At 46.5% G+C, this 26,641-nt stretch overlaps 1 protein-coding gene across 1 annotated transcript; it reads left to right on the top strand.

Moving 5' to 3' along the window:
• Positions 1 to 80: 80 nt before the first annotated feature.
• LOC149435853 (pyrethroid hydrolase Ces2e-like) lies at positions 81 to 26,641 on the top strand. The gene is made up of 13 exons (XM_089662359.1): positions 81 to 120; positions 1,476 to 1,680; positions 12,298 to 12,436; positions 14,143 to 14,276; positions 16,173 to 16,326; positions 16,866 to 16,979; positions 18,087 to 18,182; positions 18,808 to 18,948; positions 21,264 to 21,341; positions 22,384 to 22,531; positions 24,595 to 24,744; positions 24,914 to 24,986; positions 25,945 to 26,641. The coding sequence occupies exons 1-13, from the start codon at positions 81 to 83 to the stop codon at positions 26,126 to 26,128; spliced, it is 1,656 nt and encodes a 551-aa protein (XP_089518485.1). The 3' UTR covers positions 26,129 to 26,641.

Here is a 26,641-nt window from a genome sequence, read left to right as displayed (position 1 = left end):
ATGGTGAGAACCCCTCATAATGGGCACAGCAGGTGTCCAGAACCAGGAGCTCAGCACAGGTATGGTGGGAACCCCTCATAATGGGCACAACAGATGTCCAGAACCAGGAGCTCAGCACAGGTATGGTGAGAACCCCTCATAATGGGCACAACAGATGTCCAGACCCAGGAACTCAGCACAGCTATGGTGAGAACCCCTCATAATGGGCACAACAGATGTCCAGACCCAGGAACTTAGCACAGGGATGATGGGAACCCCTCATAATGGGCACAGCAGGTGTACAGACCCAGGAACTCAGCACAAGGATGGTGGGAACCCCTTATAATGGACACAGCAGGTGTGAAGAATCAGGAAATCAGTACAGGGATGGTGGGAGCCCCTTATAATGGGATTAGCAGGTGTGCAGACCCGGGAACTCAGGACAGGGATGATGGGAAACCCTTATAATGGGCATAGTAGGTGTGCAGACCTGGGAACTCAGAACAGGGATGATGGGAAACCCTCATAATGGACACAGAAGGTGTACAGTCCTGGGAACCCAGCACAGGGATGGTGGGAACCCCTCATAATGGGCACAGCAGGTGTAAAGAACCAGGAACTCAATGCAGGAATGCTTGGAACCCCTAATAATGGTCACATCAGGTGTGCAGAGCTGTTCAGGGATGGCTGGGGAATTTAGAAGTCAGGTCCCAAGAAATGGTTAGTGACTACATTGTCTTTTGCAGTGTGGTCATGTGACACGGGGGGGTACTGGGTGAGAGAGATCGGACCGATTGGGACTCAGCATCATTTGCAACATTCCACAGTCCTCTCTGTCCCCCATACACAGCCAGTGTGTACAATCCTCAACAAATTCTGCAATCTCGTCACGTGCATGTCAGTTGTCATTGAGGCAAATGTTGTGCTGGTGGCGGTTGCTATTTTTCCATTTATGGCAGGGCAGACCTTTGGAACATTTAGTGAGATCTGTGCAGACGATATCTATATCTCTGTACATGTAGCCAGGCAGTGGATCAAAGGTCACCATGTGAGCGATGGAGGGACTCCGAGTGTACACAAATCACCGCAGGAATGCCGCAAGGTGCTCTGTATGTAGAAATCAAACATTCTACTTATAATATTCAAGTCCTCCGACTGTCGGGAGCGTGTGTAAAAATTACAAATGTTTTATTCATCTGCCACGTCAGGATGTCACAAATCTGAACCAGGAAAAAAAAACCTCTGCTCCCATCATGCAACAGCCACCGGCCTTGTCTCCCAATCTCTTAACCGTGATGATGGTGGAAAGCAGCAAACTGAGGACTAATTATTGGGGTTTCATGTTCTGCCTCTTCAATCAGACAGATCCTTCTCCTTGCATTGTACTGTATAAATCTGACAATGTCCCCTCTCACTCGCTCTAAGCCGCCATTTTCCTGCTCCTTTCCTTACACAGTGATATCACTCAGTGAATTGTGTCTTTGCTTTGATGGCAGGAGGCGAGGATGGAAGGCCGCTGGTGGGCACGCGGTACGGTAAACTGCTCGGCAAAACGGTGACGGTCAAAGACACGGACAGAACGGTGCACGCCTTCTATGGGGTCCCCTTTGCTAAGCCTCCGGTGGGACCGCTACGCTTTGCAAAGTCAGGACCTCCAGAAGCCTGGAATGGGGTGAGAGAGGCCACCGAACAGCCTCCCATGTAAGTACCCAGGTTGGGAGAGAAGACAGCACCCGATTGGCCAGCTGCTGCTCAGGGTAACCAAGTCACTACTTAAAAGTAGTCAGATTGATATTTAAGTAGATGTGAACCCAATCACTGATTAAGTTTGTGTCATGTTAAAGGTTCTCATACTATTTAATCTACAGCTTTCATTAAACCAATCCATGGAGATCCTGCCATGAAGATTCTTGCTCCTGCACTTCCTGTTAGAGCTTGACAACTCTCTTCAAATTGTCACCTTGTTACATGCACCCCTAGTGGAGACTACAAGCAGCCCACTGACAAACAGGGATGACCCACCGTTGTCACCATGAGAAATCTGCTCAATATAGCCATACAGGTTATGGTCAGAGGGACTAAAACAATCAAAAAATCAATCATTCTAATCAGTGAGATCTATGAATAGCTTCTAATTTAGGAAGGTTTTATGCATTGATTACATTGAAGGGCTTTTTGATTCTTTTACTTCCTTCTCGCCATTATCTGATGGTTATATTGGCTCATTGGGTCCCAAGCCTTGCTCCATAGGAAAATGAAAATAGATGCTCCCAACACAAGGTGGTTACTGTGGGGGTAAAACAAGAGTTCTAAAGTGCCTCATCCTATCATTGGCTAATTGCAGATTGGACGAAACTCATGGACTTTATAGGCACTACAACGATAATTTATAAAATTCAACGCTTTATTAAACATGTACACATATAAGGTCATTACAGATTATAACCTAACCCTGTAACATATGAAGAAATCAATCAGATTCACATACTATTACCCTCGGTTCACATCTGTGTGGGTCGTGCCGCTGCGGATCGGCACGAAAATCCGAGAGAATTGCGGACCCATGGACGGGTGCCATTAGTTCTAATGGCACGCCGCCCGCACTGGAAAATGCAATCGTACTGGGAACTGTACTGGGAAAACTGCGTTTTCCAAAGAAGTGCAGGGACTTCTTTCCCTGTGTGTCACGGGCACGGGAGTCCATTCAAATGAATGGGCTCTCATCCAGTGCAAAACGCAGCCCGCACGGCCGCATAGATGTGAACCAGGGGTTAGTAGACCCCACAATCTCATAGATATGCCATGTCTCGGCAATAACTGTAAGGGGTACTTTTAACCTTTTCAAGCCGGCCGAACACAAATGTGCAGCCTCCCAGCGTCTGGGCCTAGACGCTGAGCAGCCGCACATTTGCATTCTATTAAAAACGGACATATGTGCCGAGAGCGCGTGCCTTGCACGCTCCCAGCACACATGTCCAGTACTCACGGAAAGGTCCCGATCTCCTCTTTCGATCGGGACCTTTTCCCGATCATGTGACCGCCATGACGGAGCGTCACGGCAGTCACATGTCCCTAAACCCCGCCCCACCTCCCGACTTCTGAAACTCTTAAAGGGCCGGGAGGCGCCGGCGTGAAGGGGTTAATATAGTGATGATGATGGCTCAATATGTTTCGCAATGATATCGCTTCTTGAGGAGCTATAAGAAGATTTCTAAATCAAAGAATTAAGGAAAATTGATAAATGCACATATATCCTAAATAAAATGAATATGCGTAAAATGTGCAGATGTATGTATACTGACTTGTTATATCCAGGGCGGACTGACCATTTGGAAACTCGGGCACTGCCCGAGGGCCCGGGGTCAGTGGGAGGCCCCATGAGATGCCCCTGGTACCTTTTTCATAGGCTTTTTTGAGTTTGGGCAAGGACACAGGGGCCCCATGATCCCCTATTGCCCGGGGGCCCCATGAGTTGTCAGTCCGCCCCTGGTTGTATCTGTTCTATCATTAATTGTACTGATGTGTATGCTGTATTCAGACACCAGCAGGACACCAGAATCATCTGTCATTATGTACCATAGTTACATAGTCTGGCTGAAAAAAGACAAAAGTCCATCCAGTTCAACCATTAAAAAAAAAGTTATAATCCTATACCCACAGTTGATCCAGAGGAAGGCAAAAAAACCCAGCAAAGCATGATCCAATTTTCTCCTGCAGGGAAAAAATTCCTTCCTGATCCCCCGAGAGGCAATCGGATATTCCCTGGATCAACTTTATCTGTAAAATGTTATAATCCGTTATATTCTGTGTATCTAAGAAACAATCCAGGCCTTTTTTAAAGCAATCCACTGAGCTGGCCAGAACCAACACTTGAGGGAGTCTATTCCACATTTTCACAGCTCTTACTGTGAAGAAACCTTTCCGTGTTTGGAGATTACATTTTTTTTCTCCAGATCTAAAGAGTGCCCCCTTGTCCTCTGTGATGACCTCAGTATCATCGTCATCCCTGAACTGTCACTTAATATCAGAATATTGTTCAGCTCGGTCTGTAATGTGAGAATTCTGTGTTTTCCTTCACCTTTGTGCTGACAACTGTCACTGAACCGAGGAACCTTTTCCACCCACGTAGATATTTACTATATACACAAAAAAAAACAGATACATTTATATTTAAAAATGGGGCAGACTAGATGGACTCCGTCATCTTTTTTTTCTGCTGCCCTTCTTCTCATTCTATGTTCCTTCTATATTTACAGCCCTTGGGGGAAAATAACCAGTTTTAGGTCTGTTTTACTTTTTATTTTTATGAACAAGCATGTTTAATTGTAATAATTTGTATAAAAACTTTATTTACAAACATTTATTGCAGTTTGTAAAGCAAGTTGGTCTCTCTGATATGACATTCTCTTTAAACTGCCTAAACCAGATAGGTTCACCTTCACTAGAGAGCTCAGCAGTCTTCATAATCTGATCTCCCTTCTATTCAGTTCTATTTTACAACACAGCTGTTGTCTAATCCTCAAAACGAGCTTGTACCCCAAACCGAAAATTTTATATATTTCAGCTTACCAATCATTAGATGTGATAGCTGCATTAGTTTTTCTTTTTTAGGCATTTTTCCATTTCTTTTCAGCTGGTGATCTGGCCAGTAACACACCTCCTGTATTGGGCTTTCCCCACTCTGGATGAACAATCACAGGGGGCACCTTTGGACAGCAGCATTGTCAATCTGGGAGGAGGGGAGTGTTTAAACTTGCAGATTTAGATACACTAACAAATTGAAGCCAAACTTCAGCTCACACTTTATAAGCAGTTTCAGTAAACTGTTTTGTTCCTTTCAGGATAAAGGTTTTACTTAAAGCGGAGTTCCAGCAGAAAAAAAAAAATAAGTCAGCAGCTACAAAAACTGTAGCTGCTGACTTTTAAAATACAGACACTTGCCTGTCCCTCAGTCCAGCGGTGTCCTCGTGTGGGTACCCGGCTGTGACAGCTTGCGGCTTCACAGCCGGGTGCCCACTGCGCATGCGCGAGTAGCGCTGCGCTTTGTAAATGGCCCCGTAGTCTTCTGGGACCTGTCACGTGTCCCACAAGACTATGGGGAGGGAGGACAACTTCCGCTTCCGATCACCTAGGCTAGAGATGAGCGAATTATTCAAAAATTCGATTCGGCTGATTCGCCGAATTCGCAGAATAAATTTGATTCGAGGCGAATATATTCGCTGCAAATTTAACTTATAAAAAGGGTGTTTCTAGGCTTCAGAGAGCCTTTATATTAGTGCAGAACACTGTACCTTTAATTTAAATGCCCTTGGAGTCTGCTGGGGAAGAGAAATAATACTGTCAGTCAGTATGACATGCAGATGAGTGCCGTCGATCTTAGAATCACCGCACACTTCACTCATTTGGGCAGTCACGGGGCCAAAACCAGAGTGTGGAGCCACAGTGTGGCGGTGGAGGCAGCAGCAATGGGAGGCCATACAGCACCCTATGACAAAATGGAACCCACCAGCAGTGTGAGGAGACCTGAAAGTGGCACATGGCAGAGTGTGGCGATGGAGACAGCAGCAATGGGAGGCCGTACAGGGACCCATGACACACTCTGGACCTGGCAGCAGCATGAGGAGGCGGTACAGGGGCCCATGACAGATTACGGGCCTGGCAGCAGCATGAGGAGTCGGTACGGGGCCCATGGCAGATTACGGGCCTGGCAGCAGCATGAGGAGGCGGTACAGGGGCCCATGGCAGAGTGGCGGAGCGTAAGCAGCTAAAATTGAAGGCCATACAGAGGCCTATGTTAAAAAGTCCCCCCAGCAGCAGCGTGGGGAGACGACTATCAAGAGTCCAATGGCAGAGTGGCGGAGCAGAAGCAGCTTCAATTGAAGGCCATACACAGGCCTAGGTTAAAAAGCGGAAGCCGTCAGCAGCATGAGCAGACGACAGAGACACATGGCGCAGGGTGGCGGTGGATGCAGCAGTATTCGTAAGCCAAACACAGGCCTCGGTTAAAAAGCGGAAGCCGTCAGCAGCGTGAGCAGACGACAGAGGCACATGGCGCAGGGTGGCGGTGGAGGCAGCAGCAATGGAAGGCCATACAGCACCCTATCACAAAATGGAACCCACCAACAGTGTAAGGAGACCTGAAAGTGGCACATGGCGCAGGGTGGCGGTGGAGGCAGCAGTATTCGGAAGCCATACACAGGCCTAGGTTAAAAAGCGGAAGCCGTCAGCAGCGTGAGCAGACGACAGAGACACATGGCGCAGGGTGGCGGTGGATGCAGCAGTATTCGGAAGCCAAACACAGGCCTCGGTTAAAAAGCGGAAGCCGTCAGCAGCGTGAGCAGACGACAGAGGCACATGGCGCAGGGTGGCGGTGGAGGCAGCAGCAATGGAAGGCCATACAGCACCCTATCACAAAATGGAACCCACCAACAGTGTAAGGAGACCTGAAAGTGGCACATGGCGCAGGGTGGCGGTGGAGGCAGCAGTATTCGGAAGACATACACAGGACTAGTTTAAAAAGCGGAAGCCGTCAGCAGCGTGAGCAGACGACAGAGGCACATGGCGCAGGGTGGCGGTGGAGGCAGCAGTATTCGGAAGCCATACACAGGCCTAGGTTTAAAACTGGAACCCAGCAGCGTGAGCAGACGACAAAGACGCACATGGCAGAGGATGGATCTGGCAGCAGTATGAGAAGGCGGTACAGGGGCCCGTGGCACAGTGTGGTGATGGGGGCTACAGCAACTGGATGCCAGAAAGTGGCCGATAGGGCTATATACTGCATGGAATTATAAAGTTGTAAAGACAGCGGCCTATTTGTCCCTAATAACATGTTTGGGGCATGATTCATGGCAGATTTTGTCAGTTGTGTCAGGAACTGGTGGTTTGAAATCCAGACTAATCCACGCCTGATTCATTTTCACAAACGTGAGTCTCTCCACACTTTGGGTGGACAGTCGTGTCCTCCGCGGAGTTACAATACCTCCTGCCGCACTAAACACACGCTCCGATGCCACGCTACTGGCCGGGCATGACAGCCTTTCAAGGGCAAATTCAGCTAGTTGGGGCCAAAGGTCAAGTTTCGTTGCCCAGTAGTCAAGGGGATTGTCTACCTCGGTTGGCAGGGTGCTGTCCAAGTAGGCCCAAGCCTGTTTGAGGTCCTGCTCCAGGTCCACCTGATGCTGCTGCTGCTGCTGCTGCGGCTGGTTAGTAGTTTCCTCACTGCGCTGGTGAAGAAAGCTACTCATCATCGACTGCAGACTGAGGCAGCCGCTGGTGGTGGAGCTGCCACTGCTCCTACCACCCCACCCCTCCCCTGCTGCCATGGCAGCGGAACGCGAGCGCACAGGGCCCACAGTGTCTGAGGATGGACGTTGGCGCAGAAAGGCAGAGACCAACTGACTACATAGGTGGTTTTTATAGTACTTTATTTTGGCCTCCCTCTCAGCAGGTGTGAAAAAGGCCACCATTTTTGAACGGCAGCGAGGGTCCAACAAGGTGGACAGCCAAAAGTCATCCCTCTGTCTGATGGTTATTATTCGGCTGTCGCTACGCAAGCAACCGAGCATGCTATGGGCCATTTGTGCCAAGGAATGCGAGGGACTCCCTGCCTCCATCTCCACAGCATACTGCCACGGTGCGTCTGGGTCCTCTGTCTCCTCCTCCTCCTCTACCAGATGCTCCTGCTCCTCCACTCCTGTCCGCTGAGTGGAAAAACCACCCATTTCACTCAATAATTCCTGAGCACCAATGTCCTCCTCTACCTCCTCCTCTTCTTCCTGTCCTGCCCCCACAGGGGTCATGTGGCGTTGAGATCTGTGCGCCACGTCTACCGCACCCTGACCAGCCATTGTTAACAGCATTTGTTCCAGGACGTGCAACAGAGGAATGATGTCGTTCATCCCATAGTCCTGCCGACTCACGAATAGTGTGGCCTCCTCAAAGGGCCTGAGCAAGCGGCAGGTGTCACGCATGAGCTGCCAATGGCTGACATCTAAGTTACACAGGGGAGTACCTTTATCCGCTTGTAACATCAGGAAATCGGTGATGGCCTTTCGCTGTTCGTAAAGGCGGTCTAACATATGTAGGGTCGAATTCCACCTTGTTGCAATGTCGCAGATCAGGCGATGCTGTGGAATTCCGTTCTGCCGCTGCAGCTCAAGGAGGGTGTGCTTTGCGGTGTAGGAATGGCTGAAATGCATGCAAAATTTACGTGACATTTTAAGGATGTCTTGCAGTGGGATGGTGGATTTTAGGAACCGCTTGACAACCAGATTGAACACGTGAGCCATGCATGGCGCATGGCACAACCTTCCTTGACGCAGAGCAGACACCATGTTCTTTCCGTTGTCGGTCAACATGGTTCCGATTTTCAGTTTGCGCGGAGACAGCCATCTGTCGATTTCTCTGTTCATTACACTCAGAAGTTCCTCCCCTGTGTGACTACGTTCGCCAAGGCATACCAGGTGCAGCACAGCGTGACACCGTTGCGCCCTGCACGTGATATGCCGGTTGGGTAATGGGACTTGGCACGGGGGTGGCGGCTGAGGACACGGCGGAAGAAGAGGTGGTAGAGGCGGACGTCTTTGCTGGACCAAGGACGTGCAAACGTGGAGGCAAAAGCGGCGTGACCTGTCCAAGTTGCTGGTGCGGCTGTGCCGGCACCACATTCACCCAGTGGGCCGTAAATGACATGTACTGTCCCTGACCGTAGTTACAGCTCCACACGTCGGCGCTGCCGTGCACTTTGGCAGAGACCGACATGCTCAAAGACTGGCCCACCATCTCTTCTACGTGTGAATGCAGGGCTGGCACTGCCTTTTTGGCGAAGAAATGCCGGCTTGGCACTCTCCACCGCGGCTCGGCACAAGCCATCATTTCTCGGAAAGGTGCTGAGTCCACCACTTGGAAAGGGAGGGACTGCAGCACCAGCAACTTGGACAGGAGGACGTTCAGCTTCTGCACCGTCGGGTGCGTGCTCGCAAACTGTTGTCTCTTGGAAACGGATTCCAAGAAAGACTGCTGACGGAATCCGTGAAGAGGAGTAGCAGGAGAAGGAGCATCTGAACGAGCGGAAGATGCCAACGAGCGACAACTCCCCTCAGCAGAGGTGTTGGAGCCTTGACTGGCTGATAGAGGGCGATTGACGTCAGGTGACGGAGCAAGTAACGGAGCGGGTGATGGGGCTGGGGCAGGCAGAACCGCCGTATCTTTATCACGGTTTTCCCAGGCCACCGAATGGCGATGCTGCATATGCTGACGCAACGCTGTAGTCCCAACATTGGCCCCCTGGCCACGCTTGACTTTCTGGCCACATAGTTGACATACGGCTACGTTTACTTCCTCGGGCGGCTTGACGAAAAATTGCCACACCGCCGAGTAGGAAACTTTGCCCCCGCTACTCCTCACTGGCTGACTGCTACTTCCTCCGTGCACACCGGCACCACTACTGGCCGTGGTGGTAGGCTGCAGTGGAGCTGGTGCTCTACTCCGTGGCCGTTTGCCTCCACTGACACTGCTGCGACCCTGCTGCCTCCTGGGCAACCCACCGACTGTTTTGCTCGCTGGCAAGCTGGCACCCTCTTTTCCTGATGATGCGGAAGCAATAGCCTGATGACGACGAGGCTGCCAAGTGCGATCAGCCTCATCATCAATTAGGGTCTCCACGTCACTACTAGCCCCCTCGGCTCCGTGTGGGTCAGGAGACAGACCTGTCTCTAGACCGGCTACCGAGCCACTCTCCTCGCCAGTACTTCTTCGCCTGGCTGCTGAAGAGGCGGATGTCTCCCCCCGTTCCTGACCGCCCTCTGTTAGCTCTTCCTCACTGTACAGTGGGGCTGAGCCCACAGCATGCGATACTTCGCTTGGTGAGGGAACACCAAAGGACAGGGGCAGGTAGAGGACACGTGATTTCAGTGGGCTTGCTCCCGGGCCATGCCAACTAACGGTTGTGTCTGACGTACCCACCGACCGTTGGCTGTAGGTGTCAGAGGTGACCTGGGAAGAGGAAGACGACCGAGTCAACCAATCGATGATGGCAGGGTTGTCGGTGGAGACACAACCGCTGGATGACACCGGGAGCACTGGCCTCTGGCTGCGACTAGTGCTGCCTCGACCCCTTCCTCTGCTGCCACGTCTGCTCGCTCCTGAAACATTGCCTCCTCTGCCACTCCTCTGCGTGTTGTCTGACATACTCTTTAATTCAATAAGCACCCCAAAAATAAAACCGGATTTAACTCTTTGAACGTACAATAGTGGTTGTGAAGCAGAAAGTCAGTTTATTTAGCACAATCGGTCAATTGCAGCTTGCCGTTGGCTGGAAACTGTACGTTTATGTCACTGGAATGCACTAATCACCCAAAAAATATTACCGCCACCCGGCGTGTATATGGATTTAACTCTTTGAACGTACAATAGTGGTTGTGAAGCAGAAAGTCAGTTTATTTTGCACAATCGGCAAACTGCAGCACCAACTGTGCACAACAGCCACCAAAAAAAAAAAGGGTGTATGTCACTTTAAATTTTCGATTCTTTGATAGCTGTGGCCCTGAGTAACGATTCTGTGTCCCTGAGTAACGATTCTGTGTCCCTGAGTAACGATTCTGTGTCCCTAAAGTCTCTGTGGCCCTAACTCTGTCCCTAATACACATAGGTCTGTCTCTCTTGAATGACCGGAGGCTAATGGAGAATTCTAAGATGGTCGCGATTTATAGCTCCACCATTACACAGTGCTGGCTGGCTGGCTGCTGATTGGCTAATGCGATCACATGTCATGAATGAATGCATTATGGGTCAGCGCGCCTTGTCTGCGCGCCTTCCCAGAGATCCCCGCTCCGTCGCCACACATGTCACCGCCATTTTTGGGAAAATTCGATTCGTGCATCCGAAGTTTGCTAATCTTCGGATTCGGCGCGAATCGAATTTTTCCAAATCTTCGAAACGAATTCCACTTCGTCATGTTCGATTCGCTCATCTCTAACCTAGGCGATCGCAGTGGAAGTGGGAGCAGGTACCTGTCAATTTTGGGTACCTGCTCCCCAAAGGTGCCAATCCTTAATGGGGAGCGGGGGACAAAGGCTTAAAGCGGAACTTCCCCTTTTGGGTGGAGCAACGCTTTAAAGTGTTACTAAACCATGGACCCTGCATTCACTATATCTGGTCTCCCCAGGACCCTGCATTCACTATATCTGGTCTCCCTGGACCCTGCATTCGCTATATCTGGTCTCCCTGGACCCTGCATTCGCTATATCTGGTCTCCCTGGACCCTGCATTCGCTATATCTGGTCTCCCCGGACCCTGCATTCGCTATATCTGGTCTCCCCGGACCCTGCATTCGCTATATCTGGTCTCCCCGGACCCTGCATTCGCTATATCTGGTCTCCCCGGACCCTGTATTCGCTATATCTGGTCTCCCCGGACCCTGCATTCGCTATATCAGTGTCCAGCAGAGCACATGTTAAAGCTTGATGGAGGAGCTTGATGGAGGAGTTTTCTTTCTGCTCTAGGAGGATTCAGAACCCCTGACATCTGTCTGGACAGTGCTGATTGGCCCTGTGCTGATCACATGCACTCTCCCAAGAAAAAAAAAACCCTCTAGAAATACACACCAAAATGAGCATGTGCAGAATGTCTTCACATGATAAGTCTTAGGAGATAAGGGAGGGGCACTGGAAGAAGGGGAGGATCAGAGAAGTCCGGATCAAACAGCATTTTTACTCAATGCAGACGATTAACCCCTTAGGTTCCACAGTGAGTATAATGAGCGTGCTTTACTGCATATACAGACTGGATTTACTATCGTGGGTTCAGTAACACTTTAATTTATCATTGGAATTACATTATCTACTGATCACAAATGCATCCCGTGTCTTTTATTAAACAGTAATAATCCCCAAAGCAAACATTTATCATATTTCAGCTTTGTTGTGGGTTTAGTAACACTTTAATAAATAAATGCTGATATGCTGATCACTGTAAGCACCACTGTCAGTGGTAAATGGTTTGTTTCAACCCTCTAACTGCTACATTTGCAGGACAGTTTGTTCTATCACCAAGTGAAAATAAAAGATAGCCTACAAAAGAAAATGAATGCAGCCACCCCAGCTAAGAATTTGTAAGCTGCAATATAATAAATGTTTATTAAAAAAATTGATAGTGTTGCAGCTTAGGTGAGTGCCTCTCTTGCCTCTGCCTCGGTCCTGGTATGGAGGCATCTTTATATCTTTATTGTCGTACATCAGTGGGTGCCTCCATGAAGCGATTGTGGGGTCCCCTCCTCCCCAAGATCCTCACTCCGCTCTGATCTTATTTCTTCTCTTTCAGGTGTCTGCAGAGCACAGAAATAATGAAAAGTATTATAGATATGATCAAAGCCAGAATCAAGCTCCCAAATGTATCCGAGGATTGCCTGTACCTCAATGTCTTCACTCCGGCTGACCGCGGACAGGACGCCAAACTACCCGTGAGTCCCAGAGGTGCTGCAGATTGCGGGAGATATTGCTGGATTGTAGAAATCCTCAGACGTCAGGAAATGTTTATCAAGCCGCTGTGATGACCCATGTAGACCTGCACAATATTTCCTTTATTCATGACATAACCGGCTGGCACTTCTCTATGTGGTCACATCTAACATCTACCTGAAATATGAAACTGTCAAAGCTGCAGTTTATGAAACACCCCTAGAGATTACAAACCAAGGCCTGTGCCTTACCTTCTGATATTTCAGGAACAGGAATGGGCATGGTTTTTGCTGTCAGGCTGATATGGAAAGTAGGTTAATTGGCTCCTGTCTACATTGGCCCTAGTATGTGTATGTACAGTGAAGGAAATAAGTATTTGATCTTGAATGTTTGCCCACTCACAAAGAAATGATCAGTCTAAAAATTGAATGGTAGGTGCAGGGGCGGACTAACCATTTGGAAACTTGGGCACTGCCCGAGGGCCCGGGGTCAGTAGGGGGCCTCATGAAATGCCCCTGGTACCTTTTTCATAGGCTTTTTTGAGTTTGGGCAAGGACACAGGGGCCCCATGATCCCCTATTGCCTGGGGGCCCCATGAGTTGTCAGTCCGCCCCTGGGTAGGTGTACTGTAAAACTGAGAGACAGAATAGCAACAAAAAATTCAGCAGAAATGCATGTCTAACAAATGATGACTGATTTGCATGTTCATGAGGGAAATAAGTATTTGATCCCCTTCACAAAACATGACTTAGTACTTGGTGGCAAATCCCTTGTTGGCAATCACAGAGGTCAGACGTTTCCTGTAGTTGGCCACCAGGTTTGCACACATCTCAGGAGGGACTTTGGTCCACTCCTCTTGGCAGATCCTCTCCAAGTCTTTAAGGTTTGGTGGCTGACATTTGGCAACTCAAACTTTCAGCTCCCTCCACAGATTTTCAATGGGATTAAGGTCTGAAGACTGGCTAGGCCACTCCAGGACCTTAATGTGCTTCTTCTTGAGCCACTCCTATGTTGCCTTGGCCGTGTGTTTTGGGTCATTGTCATGCTGGAACACCCATCCATGACCCATCTTCAGTGTTCTGGCTGAGGGAAGAAGGTTCTCACTCAAGATTTGATGGTACATTGCCCCGTCCATCGTCCCTTTGATGCGGTGCAGTTGTCCCGTCCCCTTAGCAGAAAAACACCCCCAAAGCAGAATGTTTCCACCACCATGTTTGACAGTTGGGATGATGTTCTTGGGGTCATAGGCAGCATTCCTTCTCCTCCAAACACGGTGAGTTGAGTTGATGCCAAAGAGCTTGCAAAGCGTTGCATAAATTGACGGCATTATATAAGTACCTGTAATAAATAAATAAAAAATAAAAGGGATCCAGTCATGAAAGATAAAGAATGGCTGCTGTTACTTAGTTCTCCATCTGAGGATGTACGATGCCTTGCTGTCATGTGAGATGCCTTGGTTCAGGACTTTCAGTCCCATTGGTCTGGACGTAGTATAACAATAGGGAATTCTGACTTTGCATGCTTGTTCCGGGTCTCTGACAGACAGCCAGACAGCTTGCATTTTCAGAAGAAGACCGACCAATGGCAGCATTCTTATTTTTCCAATGACAGGTGCTCTTTTATACAAAATAAGATGAAATATGAATGCTTGGACCTGTAGAGAAGACAGAAGGTCACTGATTTATTTTTTTTTATTGATTCTATCCAGGTGATGGTGTTCATTCATGGTGGCGGATTTTCTATGGGAGGAGCCATGATGTTTGAGGGTTATGCGCTGAGTGCCCATGAAAATGTCATTGTTGTTTCCATCCAGTACCGTCTGGGGATTCTAGGATTCTTCAGGTAATGCACTGTACACATCAATCCAAACCACTAATCAGTCCAGAGATTCTGGCAGCTGAAGTTCTAGGTAGAGCTTTGACTTTTTCCCTGAAGGCTGGCCATACACTATACAATTTTCTGTCCAATTTCTTCCCAATTTATTTTAGATTTACCTTTAACTATGTAGTGCAAGTGCCTGCCTATTAGGATACAATTGAAAGTGTTGTTTAGTTTTGACCTCGTATTATATGGTTTTTGGTAAATCTAAAGCAAAATTCTCAAGAGAATTGTATAATGTATAACCAGCCTTAGAGTCAAGTTTGGCTCCACCTTCTCTTTCTCGCCAAGATTGTTGTTTATTCCCCCATCACATTAACCTCTTGGTGGTTATCTTACTGAAGCCTAGGGGCCACGACCAAAGCATCAGTATAGACTATGAACTTGACAATTGCCCATATTTTTGCCTTGCTTGCAGTTTTTTTTGTTTTTTTTTTTTTTACATTTTTTTTTTAGGAATTGAGTAATAGACTAAAATGTAAAAGAAATGCGTTGACTAAAAGACTAAAATTTTAAAAATGTATTATTTTACTCTGTACATATTTTTTTTTTTTAATGAAATAGGCTAAAATGTTACAAAATGTAATGCTACCTATAGTTTGTTTTTTTTTACCTAATGGTCTGGGAAAAATGCAATTCTCAATAATTTTACTCTGTTTGAATTTTTCATAGGAGTGGACTAATGGACATAAATGTAAAAAAATACATTTGTTTAATTATTTTACTCTGCTCATAGTTTCTTTATGAGATGACTAACAGACTAAAATGTGAAAAAATACATTTTGTAGTAATTTACGCTTTTTCTATTATATATATATATATATATATATATATATATATATATGTGTGTGTGTGTGTGTATATATTTTTTATTTTTTTTATTTTTATGAATTGACCAAAAGACTGAAAACTACTTTTTTTCAATATTTCACCCTGCTGATATTTTCATATGAGTTGACTCATAGACTAAAATGTGAGACTAGAGACTAGATGACTAACAGAGTTTCTGGATAGACTTTGAAGCATGCTGGAGAAATTTGTTGAACAATTGTTATAGTGAAGACATAATCAGGAACCATATTGATTTTTAATTTTTTTTTTTTTTATTATAATAAGTCAGTAACAGCTCAGTCACTGAACTAGGATCATGCACAGCTGCACGCTAGTAGTTCATAGACAGGGGCGGACTGACAACTCATGGGGCCCCCGGGCAATAGGGGATCATGAGGCCCCTGTGTCCTTGCCCAAACTCAAAAAAGCCTATGAAAAATGTACTAGGGGCATCTCATGGGGCCCCCTACTTACCCCGGGCCCTCGGGCAGTGCCCGAGTTTCCAAATGGTCAGTCCGCCCCTGTTCATAGATTAATTTTCTTATTGCACAAGGAGTTGTTTCTGACAACATTAATCTGGATTGAACATGGCAAGCGATAAAAGAACCAATAGTGAAACCTAGGAGGTGGTAGAGGGTGGAGCCTAGCTTGAACTATACAAGAAAAGTCAAGATTGAACTATAAATTCAAATGCCTGTATCTCTACACCAGCTGAATATTTTAACCTGTTGTTTTTGTTTAAAGGTCCACTATTGTGTATTTTTCATCTCGTGCCCAACTAGATTTTCTAGCCTTGTGACAAGTTCACCAAAAAAAAAAATTCTAATGTTTATTCCCTCAGCACTCCAGTAGGTCAAGGGTCCCAGAAAAGAGCTAATGCAGCCATTTTATACTCATTTGAGTACAACCTGCCTGACTACTGGAAGCAGAGGAGGAGACTGTGAATGTCACCATTAGGGACATGGCTTTCTCTTAGAAGACAACTTTTTATTGACTTGTCAAATGATCTCTGAAATATTTGTTTGTCAGCTCCGGTGACAGCCAAGCTCTAGGAAATTACGGATTCCTGGATCAGGTGGAGGCGCTGCGCTGGGTGCAAGAGAACATCGCAGATTTCGGAGGTGACCCTGACTCTGTCACTATATTTGGAGAGTCCGCTGGAGGGATCAGTGTCTCTGCATTGGTAAGTGCAGAAGAATTTTTTTTTCTGTGGCATAAAAAATATGAAATAAATTTGTGGGAGATGCCAAATCTGACTTGTTATCAAAGGTGCTGTCTCCATAACTGTCATCCTCATCCTCCCTTCACTACTTGGTGAGTCACCAAGCTGAAACAAACCAGTGACCTCTACTGAGCGCGCCATACCTGGCTGCAGTCAGGCTGATCTAATGGCTTCAGTTCTTTTTAAAGCTTTGACCTAAAACCAAAAAAAGTTCTGACATCATTTTTCTGATCTGCTTGCTGGTCCAAGGCAGCTTCTTAGAATATCAAAACTGCAAACAGCCAGGAAACTAGCATTTCTCTAAGAAGATCAGCATTAACAGCCTCCCATATTTTTCTCTGTATGAGTTTCCTTAACATAATGGAGCAAGGATGAGAATCCTTGGAGCCTATACCATGGACAAGTCCCTAAGGTCGGCTCTCATTTCTGTTCTGACAGGTTCTCTTGAGTATTTGGTTTGCTGAGTGTGATACATTGTACCAAATCTCTTCCTCTTACAGGTCTTGTCTCCACTAGCCAAGGGCTTGTTCCACCGAGCCATCGCTGAGAGCGGTGTGGCTCTTGTTCCGGGGCTGATTACCAATTCTGATGAGGAGACCAGCTTTGTGCGGAATGTAAGTCCCTGCACTGATGGCAGATACGTGATATCCATACACACTGATGGGCAGAGAGGATAGAAATGAGGAGATAAAACAAGAGGATAGAAATGGGGAGATGAGAAGAGAGGATAGAGATGAGGAGATAAGGAAATTGGAAGAGAAGAGGAGATAGAGATGAGGAAATTGGAAGAGAAAAGGAGATGGGAAGAGATGAAGAGAGGAGAAGGTGGGGCAGATAATAAAGGTGAGAATATGAGAAGAGTGGAAAGAGATGAGGAGAAGGGAAGAGTGGAAAGAGATGAGGAGAAGGGAAGAGTGGAAAGAGATGAGGAGAAGGGAAGAGTGGAAAGAGATGAGGAGAAGGGAAGAGTGGAAAGAGATGAGGAGAAGGGAAGAGTGGAAAGAGATGAGGAGAAGGGAAGAGTGGAAAGAGATGAGGAGAAGGGAAGAGTGGAAAGAGATGAGGAGAAGGGAAGAGTGGAAAGAGATGAGGAGAAGGGAAGAGTGGAAAGAGATGAGGAGAAGGGAAGAGTGGAAAGAGATGAGGAGAAGGGAAGAGTGGAAAGAGATGAGGAGAAGGGAAGAGTGGAAAGAGATGAGGAGAAGGGAAGAGTGGAAAGAGATGAGGAGACGGAAAGAGTGGAAAGAGATGAGCAGACGGAAAGAGTGGAAAGAGATGAGGAGACGGAAGAGTGGAAAGAGATGAGGAGACGGGAAGAGTGGAAAGAGATGAGGAGATGGAAAGAGATGAGGAGAAGGGAAGAGTGGAAAGAGATGAGGAGAAGGGAAGAGTGGAAAGAGATGAGGAGAAGGGAAGAGTGGAAAGAGATGAGGAGACGGGAAGAGTGGAAAGAGATGAGGAGACGGAAAGAGTGGAAAGAGATGAGGAGACGGGAAGAGTGAAAAGAGATGAGGAGATGGAAAGAGATGAGGAGACGGGAAGAGAGGATAAAGATAAGGGAAGCTTGCAGCAGAAAGAAATTGGTAAGATGGTGAATACTCTTCCATCAAGGTGCCTAAACTGCTCCACACTACGATGTGATTTTCTGTCTGTTCAGAAATAACATCACACCTGACTTAGGTTCACCTGTCCTGAAATCAAATGCCATCTTGTTGTTGCAGATAATCGCCAACATTTCTGGCTGTGATGTGGCGTCATTGGTGGACTGTCTGAAGGCAAAATCTGAAGAGGAAATCCTTTCCATAAGTGCTGCGATGGTATTGTATATTCACCTATATAATGTCCCATCATAGCTGGTCACTACCAGTGTCATCAAACCCAATGGTTCTCATTCAGAGGATTGGCCGTTGTGTCATTTAGTGTAGGTGGTTGTCCCATTCAGCAGAAGAACATTTGGCAGATATGTAAAGCAAAGTTTGTAAACTGAGCCAGATCTGGCGCCGTCATTTTCATTCAAACTGATCTTTTTTGCTGAAAGTTTGTTGAAATTAGCCTATAACGTCACCATCGTAAAATTTGCTTTAAAAAAATAATGGTATAGTATAGTTTTCTAACAAAACCATGTAATCACCATTCCAGAGCTCACATGACATGGTGATCACATGACTTTTTTGGTAAAGGGTTGGGGTTCCTCAGTATCTACTGTCATGTCCACAGCTAATAAGTATGCATTTTTTGGGCAAAGAAAATTTCCATAACCCTCAGGACACATTTAAAGCCAATTTCATCTTAAAAAACCACCAAAAACCATTTGTCTTCCCCATAAGCCCAAGGCATTTTACCAAACTGCCGGAGTGTGGACCTCTGCCTCTGACCACAGTCATTACCTATGATAGGGATGGAGTGCCGCCATGAATACACTTCCATTTCTTGTCTCTGCAGAAACTTATCAATCCCCCAGCAACTGTTGATGGCGTCTTCCTCCCAAAGCCTGCAGAGCAGATCTTGGCGGAAAAAGAGAACAATCCGGTTGAGTTTATGACCGGTGTGGTGGAGCAAGAATGCGGCTGGATCCTCCCTGCGGTAAGAGATGTGCTCCATATGACTTCACTGATATCATAGAATGCAGAGGGCGCCAGGAGTGTGTAAAGGGGAATGCTCCCACTTGAAGCTTTTCTAGTGTCTTGGATGCACCCTAAGGCTTCATGCCCATACAGGAGCCGTACAGTGTGCAGAGCCTCCCCCAGCCACCATGTACAACCACCCTTTGAGAAGAATGGGCAGAGGCAGCTGTGGTTGGCTGCTAGTGTTTGCACAAAGCACCCACATGTACTCAGAACGCAGATGGTGTTGTAATAGCAACTTTGGGAATACCAGGGAAAACTCTGGACACGAACTTGAGGAAAACAAGCTTTATTAACCAGCTGGGACTTGGCAAGGACTAATGTCTGCAAGCTAAGTGTCTTCAAAAGCATCTTACATGGTGTATATACCAACATTTACATCACAATGCATATATTTCCTCTTCACTTGTTCTACTTTTGAAATACATTCTAAGCAGTATACAGGATATAATCTTTGTGGTTTGCACAGGAAATGAGGAGGAGAAAGCGAGCTGATAAGCTGCTTCTGCAAAAAAATGCTTTTAGAAACGTTAAAACTTAAAGGAGAACTCTGCAATATTTGGGTGCTGCCACAGTGTAAGTTTGGAGAATACATCAGTTCACATGCAAACATACGCAAATACCAGTGCACAACAAATTTACATGCAAATTCGATGGATGAACAGCTATGTGATTTTTTTTTTTCAATAAATACACCACCTATTTATTTTTGGCTAGCACAGTGGATGATGGATTTATTATGTATTTGTATATACAGGAGAAGCGCTACATTGTTTTGTTAATATTTTTTGTATCAGGAGGACTTGAACATTTATGTGTAGAAGGTGTGATGGGCTTTGTCTTCTTGTTAGTGTTACTAAACCCACAACAGTAAAATCAGTCTGTATATGCAGTAAAGCATGCGTGTTATACTTACTGTGGAAACTAAGGGGTTAATCCTCTGCGTTGTGTAAAAAGGCCCTTTGATCCTGTCTTCTCTGATCCTCCCCTTTTCAAGTGACTACCTCTTATCTCCTGATAAGACAGACTGAACCATAGGTATTTGCACATGTTTAGTTTGGTGTGTATTGCTAGAGAGGTTTTTTTTTCTTGGGAGAGTGCATGTGATCAGCACAGGGCCAATCAGCACTGTCCAGACAGAGATCAGGGGTTTTGCATCCTCCTAGAGCAAAAAAAAAATTTCCTCCTACAAGCTTTAGCTAGTGCTTGGCTGGACTCTGATAGAAGTCACAAGACTGCTCTAACTGCTGATAAGAAAAGGTATTTATCAGTTAATATTTACTAAAATAATTGCATTTCCATGTTCTGTGTACTGTGAGAGACCAGATATAGTGAATGCGGGGTCCGGGGAGAGCGAATATAGTGAATGCAGGGTCCGGGGAGAGCGGATATAGTGAATGCAGGGTCCGGGGAGACCAGATATAGTGAATGCAGGGTCAGAGGAGACCAGATATAGTGATTGCTGGGTCCGGGAGACCAAATATAGTGGATGCAGGATCCTGGAGACCGGATATAGTGGATGCAGGGTCCGGGGAGACCAGATATAGTGAATGCAGGGTCCGGGGAGACTGGATATAGTGAATGCAGGGTCCGGGGAGACTGGATATAGTGAATGCAGGGTCCGGGGAGACTGGATATAGTGAATGCAGGGTCCGGGGAGACTGGATATAGTGAATGCAGGGTCCGGGGAGACCGGATATAGTGAATGCAGGGTCCGGGGAGACCGGATATAGTGAATGCAGGGTCCGGGGAGACCAGATATAGTGAATGCAGGGTCCTGGGAGACCAGATATAGTGAATGCAGGGTCCGAGGAGACCAGATATAGTGGATGCAGGGTCCGGGGAGACCAGATATAGTGGATGCAGGGTCCGGGGAGAACAGATATAGTGAATGCAGGGTCCAGGGAGACCAGATATAGTGAATGCAGGGTCCAGGGAGAGCGGATATAGTGAATGCAGGGTCCGGGGAGACCAGATATAGTGAATGCAGGGTCCTGGGAGAGGGGATATAGTGAATGCAGGGTCCGAGGAGACAAAATATAGTGAATGCAGGGTCCTGGGTTTAGTAATACTTTAATAATATATTAGGGAGCACAGAAGATGTAAGATTTGTTATTGGAGCAACATTTTTATTTAATATGCTAACAAAAAAGATGAAGATCAGCAATTTAAAAACCTTAAAAAATAATCGAGGTGACCCCAGACCATCTGAGGTTTCTTTGAAATTGAAGTTGCGGATCATTTTAATCTTATTGATTTCCTCATTATTTGCAGGGAATGAATGTGAGCGGATTGGTGGAAGGAATGGATAAAGAATTTGTATCCTCCTGGCTACAGAGCCACCCCATCACGGTACGATCGCCTCTGTGTGCGTCCACGCCTGTCCCTGTCACGAGGCACATTGTGTGAATTATCATTGCTTAGCTTGTTTTATGGTTTCACTTTACATCTGTGCCGGCAAAATTTGAATCCCCTGAAATGGGAGCCTGGCTGAATACAACTGAGCAAGGGCGGACTGACCATTTGGAAACTCGGGCACTGCCCGAGGGCCCGGGGTCAGTAGGGGGCCCCATGAGATGCCCCTGGTACCTTTTTTATATGCTTTTTTTGAGTTTGGGCAAGGACACAGGGGCCCCATGAGTTGTCAGTCCGCCCCTGCAACTGAGGCTTAAAGAGACTCGCATCCAGACTATATACTGGATATAGAGGTCAAAGCCGGACAATGTGTAACGTAACGCACTTACCATTGTGACTCTCCACATAGCATAGGAAGGGGAACAATACTTATCAGATCCTACACTTCTGTAGATTTCATCCCACTGCCCTACCTCCTGGCTGCCCTCCGACGACTCATGATATCACACACTGGGGACGCCCACTGTAAAGCCTCCTTCCCTATTCAACACTCAACTTGGAGAGCAGCCACACCCACTGTCAGCCTGATCTGACTTACAACTGGTGTGTATTGATTCAATGTAAAGATTTAGTCCAGGTGATTATTTTGGCATAATTTAAAAATTATACATTTATAAAAAGACCTAAAAAGTTTCATATTCACTGCAAGCTGACCCCAAAAGTTTATGTTCCACAAGGTTTGGTGTGGCTCATGCCACTTTGATATGACTGCTTCCTAGTTAGTTTATAGGTTGGACAGTCACAGTGTACTTCGTCCAGCTCTTATCAGTTGATAATGGAGGAGGACCAGCAGGGAAGAGCGGGGACAATGTCTTTTAACCAATCTGACTTACTGGGTTCTGATTGGTTGCTGCCAAATGTATAACTAAGTAAAAATGAAGCTGCTAAAAATCTTTTAATTTAGTTTTCTCTGAATTGGTTGCATGGATGACGTCTTGCTGTTGTAGATGAACACCGTATCATATCTTTGTCATTGCAGGGATCATTCAAGGCTATCATCCCGCTGCTGATCGAAGAATATATTGGGGATGAGGCGGATCCCCCTGAGGTCCGCAACCGCTTCCTGGAGCTGTGTGGAGACCTCATATTTGTAATACCAGCCCTGAAAACGGCGAAATATCACAGAGGTGTGTCCAGGACATTCCTGATTTCCTGTTTGTATGGAAAATACCCAAACAGATCCGGTAGACTCCTACTTTGCAGTATTTAAACATTTTTATGAGATCATTGGACCCCATGAAATGCATTCCTAGTCCTGGGGGGGGACACGTTTAACTGCACACAGCGGTCTTCCTGGCTGGTTGTCAAGTTTCTGAACCTATTATAGGCCAGGATGCTGCTGGTTCTACAGTGAATGTTCATTGTCTGTCAATAATTTGGATGTTATTTTAGATAAATTGTTTCATAGTTACTTTCATAACGGCCACTTGATTTGGATGTTAACATTGTGTACATGGGAAATGGGGTATATGCCCTAAAGTCACATATCAGGATCATTGTCCACTGCTTTGTCACCGAGCCACCCAGTGCCTTTCTGCCATCACCAGTAGTGGGCGGAATGTGCTCTGATAAAGATTGGTGGCACTACCTGAACATAGTCCCACTCCTTGACACAGCCATGTTTCCTGCTGACAGAACAGTACCCTGGTATCTTATATGGGGCCTGGGGATGCTGACAGTTGTAGGTAGTTCAGGGATGCTGGCAATTGAAGGTAGTCCAGGGACAGTGGCAGCTCAAGGGATCCTAGTGATGTTGGCAGGTGAAGGGAGCCTATGGTGATGGCAGCTGGAGGGAGCGCAGGAATAATGGCAGCTCAAGGAAACATTAATATTTCCAAAAGCTGAAAGGAACCTTGGAGGGATGGCAGCTGGAGAGAGCCTAGGGACTGTCAGTTGAAGGGAACCAAGGAATGCTGGAAACTGAAATGAACTAAGGGATGATGGCAGTTGAAGGGAGCCCAGGGACTGCGTCAATTGAAGGGAGCCAAAGAATGCTGGAAATTGAAGGGAACTAAGTGATGATGGCAGTTGAAGGGGGCCTGAGGATGATGGCAGTTGAAGGGTGCCTGGGAATGATGGCAATTGAAGGGGGCCTGGGGATGATGGCAGTTGAAGGGGGACTGGAGATGATGGCAGTTGTAAGAAGCCCAGGAATTACGGCATTTAAAGGGAGCCTAAGGATGATGCCAGTTGGAGAAATCCCAGAAATGCTATTAGCTAAATGGAGCCCAGAAATGCTGGAAGATGAAGGGAAATGAAGGAATGATGGAAGTTAAAGGGAACCTAGGGATTGTGTCAGTAGAAGGGAGCTAAGAGTTGATGGCAGTTGGCAAAATCCCAGTTAAAGGATGCCTGGGGATGATGGCAGCAGGAGGGAGCTCGCAATGCTGGCAGTTGACAAGACTCAGAGGATGATGACAGTGGGAGGAAGTCTAGGAATGATGCCAGTTGAATAAAACCCAGGAATGCTGGTAGCTAAAAGGAGAGATAAATGCTGGAAACTGGAGAGTGCTTGGGGATCATGGCAGTTGAAGGGAGCCCGCCGGCATTGAAAGCTGAAGGGAGCTTGAGGATGCTGAGAGCTAAAGAAAATCCAGGGATGCTGGTAAAAAAAAGAAGTTCAGGGAAGCTGGAGAGCTGAAGGGACCCCAGGGATGCTGACACTTGAAGGGACCCCAGGGATGCTGACACTTGAAGGGACCCCAGGGATGCTGACACTTGAAGGGACCCCAGGGATGCTGACACTTGAAGGGACCCCAGGGATGCTGACACTTGAAGGGACCCCAGGGATGCTGACACTTGAAGGGACCCCAGGGATGCTGACACTTGAAGGGACCCCAGGGATGCTGACACTTGAAGGAACCCCAGGGATGCTGACACTTGAAGGGACCCCAGGGATGCTGACACTTGAAGGGACCCCAGGGATGCTGACACTTAAAGGGACCCCAGGGATGCTGACACTTGAAGGGACCCCAGGGATGCTGACACTGGAAGGGACCCCAGGGATGCTAGCAGTTAAAGGGAGCCCGGGGATGCTGCTAGGTAAGTATTGGAAGTTCCTGCCTATTAAATTATTTGATGGAGCAAAGGAAAGGAACGTCACTTCTTCATAGTTTTGATTTAATTCCCAATATAAAGGCCTTTGATCTGTGCATTCTAGTCCTGACAGTAATCTATCTTCTTCTCACAGATTCTGGATATCCTGTCTACTTCTACGAGTTCCGCCGTCGTCCATCTAATTTTAAAGATGTTAAGCCTGATTTTGTGAAGGCCGACCATGGCGATGACATATTCTTTGTGATTGGAGGACCCTTCCTTGGTGACGATGTCCTCTTTTCAGGTAAATCCTCTTCCCCAACTACTGCTTCTTCTACCAATCACCCCACAGATTTCCTAGACCAATTCAATGATCAGTCATCTAGGAGCCATCTGATGTCTGGTTATCACTTTGTTGTATCTCAGCATCTGTAGAACTTTCCAGATTGTGTCAATTTTCTTATCTCCACCAGGCCCGACAGACGAAGATGAAAAGGTCCTAAGTAAGAATGTCATGAAATACTGGGCCAACTTCGCTCGGACTGGGTAAGACTCAAATAATTGGATCTTCGATACTGGAGCCTGCTCTGCTGGGCCTGACCTCACTGGACCAGTAATAAAGAGAATCAGTCATGGTTGGGGTTATACAAGAATATGAATATCCAGTCATAAATCATTAGAAATGGTTCAGGCTCATCTATGACCTTGTAAAGAAATAAGCAGCTCTGTTATTTGATAATGTTATGCACACTCAAGAGCTGAGGGACAGTGCCCTTCATAATGCCTTGGTGGGTAACTTTCTTTTTCTTGGTTTCAATGCCCAATATTTTCAATATGGAATATACACTGTATTTCTTGCCTCCCACAATCCGCAAACACAATCCAGACATCTGTATGTATGAGCTACTAGAGTGTAAGCTCTTCTTTTGCAGAGACTGATATAACTGGCTCAGTGTTCTCTGTACAGCGCTATGGTATAAGTCACAGCTATACTAATGTATAATAATAATGTGTGACTGTGGGGGGGACATTAAAGTGTAAGCTCTTCTGGTACAGAGACTGATGTGATTGGTTCAGTGTTCTCTGAACAGCACTGTGGTATATGTCAGAGCTATATACATTTATTATAATATTAATAATGATTATGATCGTGGGGGGAGGGGGCATTTGAGTGTAAGTGTCTCTGATGCAGAGACTGATGTGATTGTCTCAGTGTTCTCTGTACAGCACTGCGGTATATGTCAGAGCTATAATAATGTGTAATAATAATAGATTGTAACTGTTCAGGGACATTAAAGTGTAAGCTCCTCTGGTGCGAAGACTGATGTGACTGGCTCAGTTTTCTCTCTACAGCACTGCGGTATATGTCAGAGCTTTACAAATGTATAATAATTAGTGTGTGACTGTGGTGTGGATTTTAGAGTGTAAGCTCCTCTGGTGCAGCGTTTTACCCCTCCCTCTTCCTTTCTATACTGATTTATAATTTCTGTTCCTCTTATTTTAGTGACCCCAATGGACCTGGCCTGACAAAGTGGCCGCGGTATGACCAGGATGAAGGTTATCTGCAGATTGATATTCAGCCAAAGCACAAGGCCGCTCAGAGACTGAAAGACACAAGATATGAATTTTGGACCAAAGTTCTCCCTGAGAAGATCTCACAGGAGGCAGAAGAGCACAGCGAGCTTTAGATCCCCCTGGATCAGACAGTAGATAAGTAAATCATCATTCCAAAAAATTTGCAGCAAGATGACTAAAGTCCATTGTGACTTAATACTGATTTTTCAGTTGTGGGTGGAGACTGGCTGGTTGGTATTTTTTATTTCTCTTGGGGACTCTGTAATGGTGTTCCCAGCTCCGCCCCACCACAGGGTCTTTTTCCTGCTGCAGAATCATTTTATTCCAGTCCAGGAGTAGTGTCCTCAGCCAGTGAGTGGGAACTTGGAGATCTCATCACTGAACACCGAGACATATCAAGTTCCAGATCAAATTTCATCCTGCCAGCTCTGACCTATAATTAAAATATCAGTTTTGTGTGGATTGGCCCTATACAGAGGAGAGCTCCGCCTTGACACCCTCTTCAATAGCACTGAGATTCTGAAACACTGTGAAGGTATATTGCCGAGTCATTACCACCGGGGGAACATTCCATTCTCCGAATATTGTGAAAAACCAGAAATAAATATTTTTGTTTTTGCTATAAA

The sequence above is a fragment of the Staurois parvus genome, unplaced genomic scaffold (genome assembly GCF_062004578.1).
Source record: "Staurois parvus isolate SC_StPar_1 unplaced genomic scaffold, SC_StPar_1.0 ptg001461l, whole genome shotgun sequence".
NCBI classification, from domain to species: Eukaryota; Metazoa; Chordata; class Amphibia; order Anura; family Ranidae; genus Staurois; species Staurois parvus.
Note: the sequence above shows the minus strand (reverse complement) of the source record. Positions and strands in the feature narration are given on the sequence as shown.

What these genes read in the sequence shown, in the direction of transcription:
- LOC149435853 (XM_089662359.1), top strand. Translation starts at nt 81, where the DNA reads ATGGGCACAACAGATGTCCAGAACCAGGAGCTCAGCACAG. An exon ending in TACAGAGCCACCCCATCACG is followed by an intron (nt 21,342 to 22,383) that starts GTACGATCGCCT and finishes TTGTCATTGCAG; the next exon opens with GGATCATTCAAGGCTATCAT. An exon ending in TGACGATGTCCTCTTTTCAG is followed by an intron (nt 24,745 to 24,913) that starts GTAAATCCTCTT and finishes TATCTCCACCAG; the next exon opens with GCCCGACAGACGAAGATGAA.